Here is a 13,538-nt window from a genome sequence, read left to right as displayed (position 1 = left end):
CCTCAGTTGCTGAAGGTTAGGTCTAGTTTGTTTTCATTGTTGTTGTTTGTTGGCTTATTTTTTTGAGGCAGGGTTTCACTCTGTTGCACAGGCTGAAGTACAGTGGCACAGTCTTGGCTAACTGCAGCCTCAACCTCCCCAGCTCAAGCAACTCTCCCACCCCAGCCTCCTAAGTACAAATTTTTGTATTTTACAAATTTTGTGAAAATACAAAATACAAATTAGCTGGATGTGGTGACATGTGCCTGTAGTCCCAGCTACTTGTAATTTTGTTTTTTTGTATTTTGTAATTTTGTATTTTGTAATAGCCCCAGCTATTTGGAATTTTGTATTTTTTTGTAGAGACCGGGTTTCGTCATGTTTCCCAGACTGGTCTCAAACTTCTGGACTCAAGCAATCCTCCTGTCTCAGCCTCCCAAAATGCTGGGATTACAGGCATTAGCCACCTTGCCTGGCCAGATCTAGTTTATTTCGATTTGACTTTTTGAGAAGTTTGCCAAGACATAATGACTGCATTGGTCCAAACAGCCAATGTCAAAGGAAAAAATTGTTGAAGATAGTCTAAATCAAGGCTAGAAACCATCCATAACATTATGAATGAAATTTCTTGCTTAGCTTTCTAAAAGCCTTCAAAGTACTTGTCAAGAATCTGAAATTCTAAAAGATATTTTTACCCATATAAATAGCCCAAGGTTTTATTTATTTTCTTTAAAGACCACCTCTACTCTATTCATCCCAGGAAATATCGCCAGTACACAGCTACTTACTAAGTGTGCCACATAGTTGCTCATCACTGTTATCATGACAGTCGTTGACTCCATCACAGCGATAGTAACTGGGCACACATCTGCCATTTTTACAGGGGAAGGAGAATACGCCACACTGCTCCGTGGGTGGTTCATTGGTTGGGTCCCCCTCGCATGTCAAGTGATTGGAAGCCAGCCTCATTCCATAAGGGCACCCACACACTCGCTGGAAATTTGGCACCGGGAAGCAGAAGTGGCTGCAGTCACCGTTAGGATGCGTGGGTTGATTACAGGCGTTAGAACCTGCAAAAGCCAAGCCCCAAGGGAGTCAGTCATGTACATTTTCACTAGGTGGGTCACGGGTTTGATTTGTGAAGGAAAACAAATGGGACAAAACATTTTTCAGACCCAATGCTAAAAAGTAGCTTCCTCTTGGAAATCAACCTGCCAAATATAACACTCCATTTAGGTAAGGAAAAGTCCCAAAACGTGTTTTTCCTGACAACATGTTTAAGGCTAGCTAGCAGCATTGAACAGAGATTCAAACTCTTACACTCTTAGATTATGTGAACGACAAGAATATAAAACTATCAGGAGCTAGACCTTCAAGTAATAAGTACTTAAAAAGAACAGGAGCCACTATAACAAATAAATAAACCCATACAAAAAAAAAAAACTGGGCAATCTCACCAGTCTGGATGTTGACATCATATGATTTCAAATGCAGTATGTAAGCAATGCCACTTCGGATAACTGTCATTTCTCCACCATCTGTTTTCCTGACTCGGATAATGGCACCCAGTCTCCAGTCAGTAAAAAATAAATGCTCTGAGAAGAAACATGGGTAGGTTAATATTTTCAGTCACAGCTAACTTATAAATAAAGCACTTGAGAAAATGCAATAGGCTTGTAATGCTTCTTGCAGATACGATCATCTCCCCCATAAATATCTGTAATATGTTTCTGTTACCATTTTCCATGACTTGTTACTCCCTAGTAATGCTCTGTGGAAGTCTGTATGTTAATAATACCAGGGTTCAGGTTCAGGCAAGCACACATGGAGTTTTATGATGGCATTTAGTAGCAACTGGGTTTAGTTCTGCATAGGTAATAGTGAAAATAAGAATCGGAGAATTCTTCTACAGAGCAACTCAATGAGGCCTCATAGGTCTGCGCCTGCTAAAGCACTCACCTGCTGAGTGCTCGTAGGTAAATACTACACTGTGTAAAGGAGACAGTCTGAATCATTCCTGAGATCCTTCCCAGGTAAAACAGTTCATATTCTATGTTTCAATGACAGCGCTTAAATTGTATTTTTTTTCCCTTGACTTAAATAAGAAGCCATTGAGAAGGAAAAGTACAGGTCTAGATCAAAAAGGAACTTTCATTGTATGTTTGAGGATCGATAAAAATCTCAACACAAATGTGCATTCACCTATAACCACACTACTAATGTTCCATGATGCTCAGAACAGTAAGAGAGAGGCAACGTAAGACTCTAAACAACAAAAATTTAATCATGTTCACTTTACACTAACTACTGCAGCAGGAAAGTAAACATATATTTTTAAAAGAAAGAATTGCATCAACGTGGATTTTCTCTTTAATGATAGTTTAACTAGAAAACCCTAATTAATCAGAAAATGCTTAAGATGTCATAAATTTTATTCGACCAATTTCCTTATATGTGCTCTAATCAATGACCAGTCAGTCACTGGACTCCCTAAATCTTTCTAGAAACTGGCAATCCCAGTCCCACTACTCACAAAGGTATCCTAATATACTTGAATAAGTAAGGAGTTCAATAAATCTTTTAGTTCTGTGTGGTGCACAATCAAGAAGATCTAGCCCTTCAGTAAAAAGGTACATAATTTCTCTGATGTTGCACAACAAAAGAACTTTCCAAAAGAAATTCGCAATAAACGGCAATGTTGAAAGAAACAAATAATTATTGCTATTTTGGGAATGTTGTGTTGCCCTCATGGGTATGCATTCAATTTTTTTCATACTGATGAAACCAAAAGATACTAAAACTACATTTTCTTGAATCCCAAAACATCCCATCCCAGAGCAGAGAAAATTCAACATTTTCATAATGTTTCTATGTGACAGCAAATAGTATGTGTCTGACATCATTAGTAAAAGGGAGTAAATGGACGGCGGCAGCAGGAGGGGGACGGGAGGAGTATTTATAATTAACTCATCAAAAATCTCATGAGCATTTTTTAAATACCACACACTCCTCCACAGATAAACAGACAGCAGGACAAGATATGCAATATACTAACTAACTATTCATTCTACACACACATTCTATGCATGTGAGAAAGTCTTTGATTTATAGTGAGTGTCTAGTCTTTTCAAGCACTATGCTAATTATTCAAAGTAGGAGGTTTCAACCAGGGACACAACTAGCATATACACAGGGCTTTTGGTGGACCTAAACAAAACATGACCCCTCTAACTACAGTAATCATGGTTTGTCAAACAGACCCAGGATAGATTTCGGTCTCTCCTCACCCTCTTGGCCTAGCATTTTTATGCAGTGCACAAGCTGTACAACCATTCACAGAGCTCCTGTTTTCAAGACTAAGCAAACCACCTGTTTCATGGTACCAGGCTACATTCTTATTCCCAGCAACTCAACTCACAACAGCAAGCCTACGCTCAAATGGGGAGCTGAGAAGGCAGGTGAGCATTGGCTGTGCTCATTGTGACTATAGTTCCCCAGAATTCATGCTTCCCAGTAATTTTCACTAGTAGCATGAAATTATTTGGAAAGGTTGATGAAAAAACAATTATGTCTCACTGTTTTTCATAAAGCATAACCTAACACTTCTATAAAACAAAGATGATGTCAGTTCTCCGACATTCTGAATAAAAAAGTTTCAAAGTCATTCAGTGAACATATAGTTGATGAATACGTGTAATTGTTTTTTCCATAAGGATTTCTAATGAGATTCTTACAAACACTGGAGAATAATGAAATGCACAATGATGACTATAAACAGCGCTTGCTGTTTTATTCTTGAAAATGAAGGCAGTAATTTACTGTTTCCTCATGTGATACTTGTATAACTAAGTAGTTGGGATGTTGAATGGTATAATACATGTAATCTACAAAGTGCTGTACCCATATACATTGTCAACATTATACAAATATATGCAAAACAAAAATCACACTCTAAAAATGAAATACACCATCAACAAAACGAGTGTTTTGTCTATATATAATAGCGCTAGTTTAAATTTTTTCATTTTAAAGTGGCCAGCTTTTCTGGGATTGTGACAATGCCACATGAGGATGAGTTTACTGTTGTAACTTGCAATGTATAAAAACAATACATACCTTTATTGCCTTAAAACATACCTCCAAAGATGGCAAGTCCAAATGGATGTGTCATCTGCTCTATGTGGCCCAGTCTTCTTCTGTCTAAACCATCAAAGGTGCTGTGCTCAATTTTATCAAAATAGGCATCCACCCAGTATAATCGTGAAGCACTAAAATAATAAAATGTTTAATTATCTTATCCAAAAACGATCAGAGCACCCTTCACACAAACGGCATTCAAAAACAGTTGACACATTTATTAAACAAAGTTTTTAAAATTTAAATTATATTTATTAAAAATTTAATAGTTTTATGTCCCCCAGAAAGAGACAGCTACTTTCATGAAGTGACTTTCAATCAATTGTCTTAGAAAACTTAAAATGTTGCTATCTTTGAGCCAGAAATTTTATTTTCTCCTTGTGAAATCAACAAGTTAAGAAAAACATTGGTAGTAATCTATGTTTAAAAAGTTAATATATTTCTTCCATTTTTTTCTCCCATAAGTTACTTTGGCATTTTCATCTTTATAAACTTATTTACTCTATTCCTTTTCCTATGTTCCCAGATAGATCATCAATTTCTTGAGAACCATATCTTATACTTTTAAAGTTCTCCCAAAGTGCATGTAAGCAAATGTGCATTTGTTGATTAATTGACTCCAAAGATTTCCTAAACTCAAGACGCTCCCTGTAAGAAATTACATACAACCTACAGTTCATCAAATCTGTACCCTACTTCCAATGGGGCTTGGGACCCACCACCCCCATCTTAAGTTTCCACTAAATCTTATCATTCAGCTTCCTCTAGTAATTTTCTCAGAATACTCATGAATTAATTAGTTTTCACCCCAGCAGTAGCTGGCCAACTATGTTTATGTTCTTTGTGTTCTTATTCAATATCCTTCTCCCATCACCAATTAATTATTTAAAATTCCACGGGGGCAAGCAGTACCAGTTTCCTTACTCCATCACATCACCCAACCTGCCTCACTATGTGTTCTGCAGTAAAAGGGAACTAAGTCACAGGGATGATAATTCCTACTTACGCCCAATCGATGGCTAAGCCATTGGGCCATCCAAGAGTAGTGTTTACTATAGGCAAGAGGTGAGATCCATCACTCCATGCTCTCATAATTTTAGCAGGACGGAACCAATCAGTGAAGAATAGATACCTAGAAAAAGCAGTAGTAAGTCAAGGCTGTTAACATTGGGACAAACTACATGACTTCCAGAGATTTAGAACAAACAGAGATTCTCCAGATACTGCAATTAATTTCGTTTTCTTTATATGCTATCAAGTTTAACATATTTAGTGTATAACTGACATAATTGTCAGTTAAAATTTAGTTGTCAACCTGTAACCAAAGTCACAAATACAAATGGCATTTAAATGGGCGTTGAGAGAAGAGAACCACTGTCTTAGATTTTAGGAACTAAAACTATTGTCACCCAATGTATTCTCTAACAAGACACAATTCAGGTTACCTGAATACTAATATGAATATTCCATGTTGTTAAAATAAAATAATAAACAACAAGCAGAGCAAGAAAACAGATTTCAATCTCTTTCTCTCTGGATTAAACATTCAGGATCTTCTAGTCATTCTTGCATAAGAAATTGATAAATTTGCAGGAAACCATTCATCTCAGATGAAGAAAGCATCCAAATCAATGCAATGCAAACAGTATCTGACCCAAGGCATTTTTTCAATATTCTAAAGAGTGGGAAAAAGATAAGTCTAGAGGCAAAAAAAAAAAAAAAAATCTTTTTCTCTTTTATGATATCCAGAGGAATCAAAATTAGTCTTTTCCAAAACGTAACTTTCTGAAATGTAACTACTTCATATCATTTTAAACAAGAGTCATCAGGAAAGGAATTCAACAGTTTTTCAAAACCAAAGGCCAAAAGTTTAAGTTAAGACAAATCCATTTAAAAAATCAACTGTTTAACTTGCTAAAGGGCAATGAAATTTCTTATCAATAATAACATCAGTTTTAAAATGTGTCTCTTTTATTATCTTACAGAGAGAAAATTAAAGCAGACACTCTAGACGCAGCAAACAGACTTTTTTTGGGCACACAGGCATTCCAGTCAGACAGGTCTGGAATTTGAATACTGACTGTTGCCTAATAGCTGCGGGCTCTTTCACAAGTCACTTTATCTTACTGTGTCTTAGATTCATTCTCTCTAAAATGGGTATTTACACATACCTCCTTCACAAACTAGCTTTGGGATCTGATGAGATTATATATCTAATGGAAGCACAGGGGTGGATGTTCCCTGGGTAATCAGGCGTTAGTGAGTTACCGGCCATCTTTTTTATCATTCCACTCATATACAACACATAGCTCAGATTTGTTCTAAATAAACACAGTAGCTGTTAAACATATGTAAATAAGAAAGGTAAGAACCAAAAAGGAATACTGTGAAGTCTTCTGTCTTTCCTTGTTTAGTACCACCAATTATAGAATGGTAAAACATGAAACTCTGTGGTCTGAAAAACTTTTTATTCTGAAAACTACTGAATGATTAAGCAAGTTTTGCTAAGCTTATATCAATATATTAAAGCAGGGAAAGAATTTGGATCTTTCCTGTCAATTCCGTTGCCGATTCACTCCTTCTCTACTGAATCTCTATCACATTGTTTGGTCCTCTGCAGTTGTGAAAAAAACTACACTTCAGTGAAGACTGGGAAAGCCAAAAGTTAGAAGAACTGTTTTGGGTTTAAAAACAATTCTTTTACTAGTTTTTGAAGGAAAAAAGAAATAAAATTTAAGGTGATTTCAACTTATACAGTTCAATCTTATATCTGCTGAACTTACCAAATTGCTAGGGCATCACTTTTCAATGACTGTAAAAGACATACAGTTTCAAGCTCTTAGGAAAACATGAACACACTTACCCGGCAAAAGGATGAACTACCACTGATCGGGGGTTATTTAAATACTGAACTACTGTGCGTCTCGTTTTATCAGCTAGCCTCATGACACTGATACTTTTGTAATGAGAGTCTGTCCAATAGAGATTCTTTGAGATCCAATCGAAAGCCAAACTTTCAACATTTTCCACCCTGTTAGCTGCGAGAATTTCTCTTCCTATAAGTTAAAATATGGACATGTTTTAAACTAAGTATATTTTGTAAGACATCAATTTTCCTACTAATGCATATTGAAATTTTGTGTCAGAATTGGAACATATTTCAGGAATACATGTGGAATTCTTTTAAAAAAAAAAAAACTCTGTAAGCTGCTGAGCAGTAACATGAGATAAACTTAGAATCTATCCATTCCTCAAACTTTGGATCTCAAAGAGTAGATATGATACTGACAAACAGAACCAGGAATGGTATGGCCTGGATTTACTCCCATGTGCAACCTTCCAGAAAAAAATTTCTCACTGCAGAATATCTGAAGAAGAGATACCTGAGTTCACCTACTACCACCCGGAGACGGCTCTGATAAGCTGACACCACCAGGTACGACCTGAGGGTAACCTTGAGGTATCACCGCCCAACCCTCTCATCAACAGTCTTCCACAGCCACAAAGTTGCCAAGTTTGGAAAAGACCAGCAGAGATACCAGAAAGGAAATCAGAACTGATTAAAAAAAAAAAAAAAAAAAAAACCACTTTCCTCTTTATGGAGTTGTTATGCCTTCTTTTCCCCTCTTTTTTCTTTTTCTCACTAAAGAAAATCTGAATCAGAATAAACAGCCATACCTCTTTCTTTTGCGGTAGGAAGAAAAAAAAATCTTACTACTTTTTCTCTTCATTTATTCAGCAAATTGTGAAAAGAAAGTTCTCTGTGTGATAGACAACCAACTATATATTTAGAAAACACAATATTGCTAATACTGTTAATAATTACAGCTTAGATTAAATGAGCACTTACTAGGAGGCAGAAATTGGACCGAGTACTCTACATGGATTCATCCATCCTCACAGCCACTCAATCAAGTAGGCATTAGTATCGCTCCTATTCTACAGATGAGGGAACCAAGTCAAAGAGAAGTTAAGTATCTGGAAAGAAGTGTGGACACCACCCTCAAGGTAATTCATAGTGAGGTGGTGAAAGAGGAGGAGGCAACTAGGCCATGAGACAAAAATAAGAGTAATAGGTGCTGAGATGGAGAGATGCATAGGATGGTCTGAAAGCACAGATTCCCAGTGGACCACATGGCAAAGCGGAGGTCTGGGGTGGTTGACAGAGACAGAGACTGAACACTCCACATGTTCTAGGAGTATGCCTGGACGTTAATGAGTTAATGGTAGAGGTTAAAGGAGATAGAAATATTCATGATGACCACCAGGTGGGGATGGGGCACTAAGGAAGGGGTGAGTGGTCATGTCCTTCCTCTAAGGCATGTGAGAAGTTGGATGAGGCATCCACTTAGACATGTTGGTTTAGAGGTGATTGTAGGATATCCAGGTGATGTATCCAAAAGGCAGCTGGCACTATGGGTCTGAACCTCAGACAGAGAACTTGCATAGAGGTTTTTATCATGACCTACAGAAAAGTTTGCTTGGTCTTTCCCTCATTCCCCAGGTTAGGAGGAAAAACACTCAGTAAATGCACTATTATAAAAGTCTCCCCCACAATTATTTATAGTTGTTACATAGATAGTAATCAAAGGCATGAAAGGTGTGAAATTATTCAGAAAAAGGAGGATCAATGTTGAACAACCGATTTACAGCTTTTTATAGAACAGGCAAAAAAGAAAAGATCTCCAGGGTACACTAGAAAAAAAAAATGATCAAGAAATAGAAGGAAATCCAGGAGGATACTGTCATGGAAGAAAGAATTTTTGAGAGAAGATGGCCGAAGTACCAAATATAGATCTGAAAGGCATTATTTAATGTAGCAAGAAAGAGACTAGAGGTGACCAGGATGAGAGGGGTTTCAGCCACCTGGTGGGCAGATTGCGAGAGATGAGTAATCAGTGAGAAATATGGAAGAGGGGATAGGAAAGTGCAAATCAATCTTTCAAGAAACTTGACCATGAAATGCAGAGAAGGACTTATCACTAAAGAGGAACGTGGAGTGAAGGGTAAGTTGCATATTTTTTTAGGATGGGAGAAACTTGAGCATATCTGATGACAGGGAAAAGTCAGTAGAAAAAGAGAATTTAGAAAAGAGAAGGTATCATTGATGGAGGGAGTTTTCCTGAGGGCTTCATTCAGCTAATCCTGACTTTTAATATGACTTCTTTTTCTTTTTCCTTTTATTTTTCTTTTTCTTTAGAGACAGGTCTTACATCGGCTGCAGTGCAGTGGCATGATCATAGCTCACTGCAGCCTCCAACTCCTTACCTCAAGTGATCCTCCCAAGTATCTGCCACTACACCACACCACCACCACATTGGTTAATTTGATTTCTGACTCATTTCCTGCATATACTGGGTACTCATCCAAGAAAAAAAAAAAAAAGAACAATGTAATGCCTCCCTCACCAAAGCTTACAGAGTCAGCATACCACTGACGATGAAGAATACTTTAAAAGGTTGTTCAGCATATGGACTTGAAGTTTACCAAAAATACAATGAGAATTCCAGATCAACAAAGCAGAAGGAAGCTGACTTGTGGAGGTGCCTATGGGAGACTTGACCTGCATGCAGCTGAGAAACCCAGTACTACCTTTTGCTGAGCACTAAGCTCAATTGCACTTCTCCAAGCTCAGTAGGCCTGATTCTAAGTCCTCAAAAAAGATAATTTCTGGTTCAAAATAGCAGATTGACAAATGAAACATGTTTATCTCCTCTTCCTACCAAACGCTACTTAAAAGACAGTAAAATAACAGCAGATGAGCAATTCCAACAAATATTTTAAAAGGTATTGAAGGAGTGATAACTCAATCAAGAAGGGGAAAATGCTACAAACTAAGTGTCAACAGAAGACAGACACACACCCACATATGCAGAAGCCTCAGTGCACTCACACTCAGAGGCACCAGGTCCTAAGAAAGGCAGGGGCAAGGAACTAAGGGGCTCAGATAAAGTCAGGATAAGGAGCAATCCAATGCCCAGGTCCCTCCCAGATCCTGAGTGTCACGCCACTCCTCTATCTCCTCTAATGGACCACAGATCTTCTTTTCTGGAGGAGCTGAAGCAGAATGGCTATGGGTTCAGGGCACAGTCTTCAATGGAGAACTGAGATGGACGTGGAACTGAGTACAGGAGGATTATAGGAATACTGAAAGGGTGCCCTCAGCTCCCTTTCCTCTGCCCACTCCCAGAACAGACCACCATTTCCCCACATCTTCCCCTTACCCCAAGAAGGAGAATGAAAGCATCTATGAAGGAGAAATTAATCACCCCCAGAACAGACCACCATCTCCCCACATCTTCCCCTTACCCCAAGAAGGAGAATGGAGGCATCTATGAAGGATAAATTGATCATCTCCAGAAAAGACTCACTAATGCTGCCTTGGGGAGCAGTCTGGCAACCAAGCCACCTCCCTGTCTGAAGCTTACCAGCTGACAAGGCCTATCCACATGTACAGACTTTCAGGTCAGGTTTTATAACCTTACCCTAAATACCAAACTAGCAACTCGGACATTTGGAGAAAGCTTCTATCACAAAGAAGAAAGGTGAAAAGAAATCAAAAGGAAAAGGAATCCAGAGAAAATGGAAACAGAGGAGGTTAATTTTTAATGTCATATCCATATCCATATCAAGGTCATATCCATAGAAATGGTACTCAGAATGGCACTGGACTCAGCGCTAGATATTAGAGGTCACTGGAGCAATGTTTTCAAATTCCAGATTTAAATTAACTTGCAACCTGTACCCAGCCAAACAGTCAAAAGGAGAGCAAAATAAAACGCTCACAGACATTTAAAGACTCAAAATATATGCCACCTACTTATGCTTCTCAGGAAGCTATTATATAACATGTTTCAGCAAAATGAGGAAATAAATCTAGAAAAAGAAATAAACGGCCTACCACAAACAGAAGGTCCAGCACAGGGGAGCAGCAAAGAGAAGTCAGAAGATAAGAGCTGTACACCAGGCCAGAGAAAACAAGTCCCAACCAGAACACAGTATAGGGGTCTCAGAAGGAAAAAAAAATTATAGGCTGTTTTCTGTCTTTGTACAGGCATTTGATAGAGCTATTGGAGCCTTTGGGGAAAATGCATGATTGTTATATTTTAAAACTAAGCAAATGAAAATAGGGCAATTGTCAAAAATTGTCAAGAAATGTCATCCTAGAATTGGCTGTGCAGTGAACAATATTTATATTTATATTATGTTTATAATATAAACACATATTATTAATTTAACCAGAAGTATAACCTAGCTTTTTAAGGAGAATGGGGGAAGGGAACTCAGAAGCTGGGACAGAAGAATGATGTAAGAAAGCAAAATGCTCACCTAGAACAAGGAAGTAAATACCAAAAATGATAAATCAAGAAATAGAAGTATAAACAAAGCAGTTAGAAACATGGAGACAAACAAAAGAAGAAACAGTCAAAAGAACTGTTCCCTCCCCAGAGCAGGTCTGGACTGGGGACAGGGCAGGGTGGGCAATATGGCTTTATACTGATAACAGATATAATGATATCCAACATTTACTGAATACTTACTATTTTCTAGCCATTACTCTAGGTGTTTACATGTATTAGCCAAAAATTCTCTCAACAACCTTATGAGCAATATATGACCTGCATATTTTCCAGATTAGAAAATTGAGGCATAAGGAAATTGAGTAACTTGCCCAAGGTTACAAAGCTAGGAAATGTGGGAAGCTGGAATTTGGAAGCAGGCAGCATAGCTCCTAAGCTGGCCCTCTTAGTTGGTATGTTATATTGCTTACAGATTTTATTACTAATACAAGCCGAACCATTGGCATTTACATAGTCCAGCATTCCTGAAGAGATGTCTTCCCCTTTAATCAATCCGACTGCTTGAGTATGAAAAACAGCTTCTAGTCAATTAATCTGTTAATGGCTCTCATATACTTGACATTCCTTTTATGTTAATATTGGTCGTTGTTAAAATACACACACATTCGTAACTCTTTTTTTTTTTCTTTTTTTCGAGATAGGGTTGCACTCTGTTGCCCAAGCTGGAGTGCAATGGAATGGTCATAGTTCACTGCAGCCTGGAACTCCTGGGCTCAAACAATCCTTCCATTGCAGCCTCCCAAGTAGTGGGGACTACAGGTATATACCACCATGTCTGGCTAATTTTTTTCTTTTCTTTGGTACAAGTGGAATCTCACTATGTTGCCCAGGCTGGTGTCAAACTCAAGCAATCCTCCCATCTCTGTTCCCAAAAATAACTTGTTTCTAAAATAAAGGAAAGGTGTTTGTTTTACCTTAATCCATAAAAAAGCAATAAATTTATTTTCTCAATCTAAAATTATTTAGGAAGCTTAGTAAAGACTCTGCTTAAAAATTAGATACCGAGTTTTAATTATCAAGTTTTAAGTATCATTACAATAAAAAGGCAAAACATGCACACACACACAGAGAAACCTTTCTCACCTGTGCCATCAATCTTTTGTTTAAAAATCATGTGTTTTGACATATCTGAAAAAAAGATAGTGCTGTCCTGGGCATCAAAATCAATCCCAACAAAGAAAGAAGGATTCCCCGAAACTGGAACCATGACATCTTCCTGGGTAGACAAGGTGAACGGGATCCCACGAATAGCAACTTGGGATGAAAAAATGAGGAAATTCTGAACAGCTATAGGAAGAAGAACACAGCACAGTCAGCCACAGCATGGTTCTTTCCCCTCCTCCCAAATTCCAAATAAATGCATCCACAGAGCAAACTTTAAATTACAAAATATAATTCTGAAATAAATGTAAAAATAAATTTTTGGAAAGCATAGTTAGAAATAATAGAGGGAAGAAAAAAGATAAGCACCTATGAGGGTGATACGAGTATTAGAATCTTCCTTCTTCCTAAGAAATGTATCCTTAACATTTATTTATATGAAAAACGATATCCATATGCTTAATTTATAAAATAGTATTAGCTGAACTCTATAATAATTCCATAATAATCCTCAAGTTGGATTAACTTCTGCATAGAGATCTACACCAAGAACCTTACTGTAGGTACCAAGATAATTAACAGCAATCAGAAACATAAAGATATAAAGGAGTGAAAGCAGGGAAGGAAGGGGAGGGATAAAGGAAATAGGTAAGAAGAAGTAATGTTTAAAATCAAAGAGGAGATTGTGACAGTATGTCAGGGAATCAAGAAGATGAAGGAGGTATGGCCAAGACGAAGATAATAATTGCAGGTATGAAATTTAAAAGCAAAATTATTAGACAATGCACTATTTTGATATAATAGTTAGAAATACACGTTTTTTTTTAAATGAGGGTGATTTTTCTGAATCTAAAACTACCTAAGAAGTTAACAAATTTGTCTGGTTAGAATAAGAGAATTTACATACTACGCTAGAAACAGCAACATCTGGAGAGCAAGAATTTGTCACATGCACAGAAA

At 37.5% G+C, this 13,538-nt stretch overlaps 1 protein-coding gene across 1 annotated transcript in view; it reads right to left on the bottom strand.

Moving 5' to 3' along the window:
* LRP2 (LDL receptor related protein 2) overlaps positions 1-13,538 on the bottom strand; it is a 227,082-nt gene that overhangs the window by 128,382 nt on the left and 85,162 nt on the right. The window contains exons 16-21 of the mRNA XM_030916829.1: positions 12,561-12,764; positions 6,980-7,172; positions 5,123-5,248; positions 4,117-4,247; positions 1,437-1,574; positions 768-1,049 (exon numbers count right to left, since the gene is read on the bottom strand). Of these exons, the coding sequence (XP_030772689.1) occupies positions 768-1,049; positions 1,437-1,574; positions 4,117-4,247; positions 5,123-5,248; positions 6,980-7,172; positions 12,561-12,764 (1,074 nt within the window). The remainder of the gene's footprint in view (positions 1-767; positions 1,050-1,436; positions 1,575-4,116; positions 4,248-5,122; positions 5,249-6,979; positions 7,173-12,560; positions 12,765-13,538) is intronic.

Source organism: Rhinopithecus roxellana, chromosome 14 (genome assembly GCF_007565055.1).
Source record: "Rhinopithecus roxellana isolate Shanxi Qingling chromosome 14, ASM756505v1, whole genome shotgun sequence".
Taxonomy (NCBI): domain Eukaryota; kingdom Metazoa; phylum Chordata; class Mammalia; order Primates; family Cercopithecidae; genus Rhinopithecus; species Rhinopithecus roxellana.
This window is presented reverse-complemented; position numbering and strand designations above follow the sequence as displayed.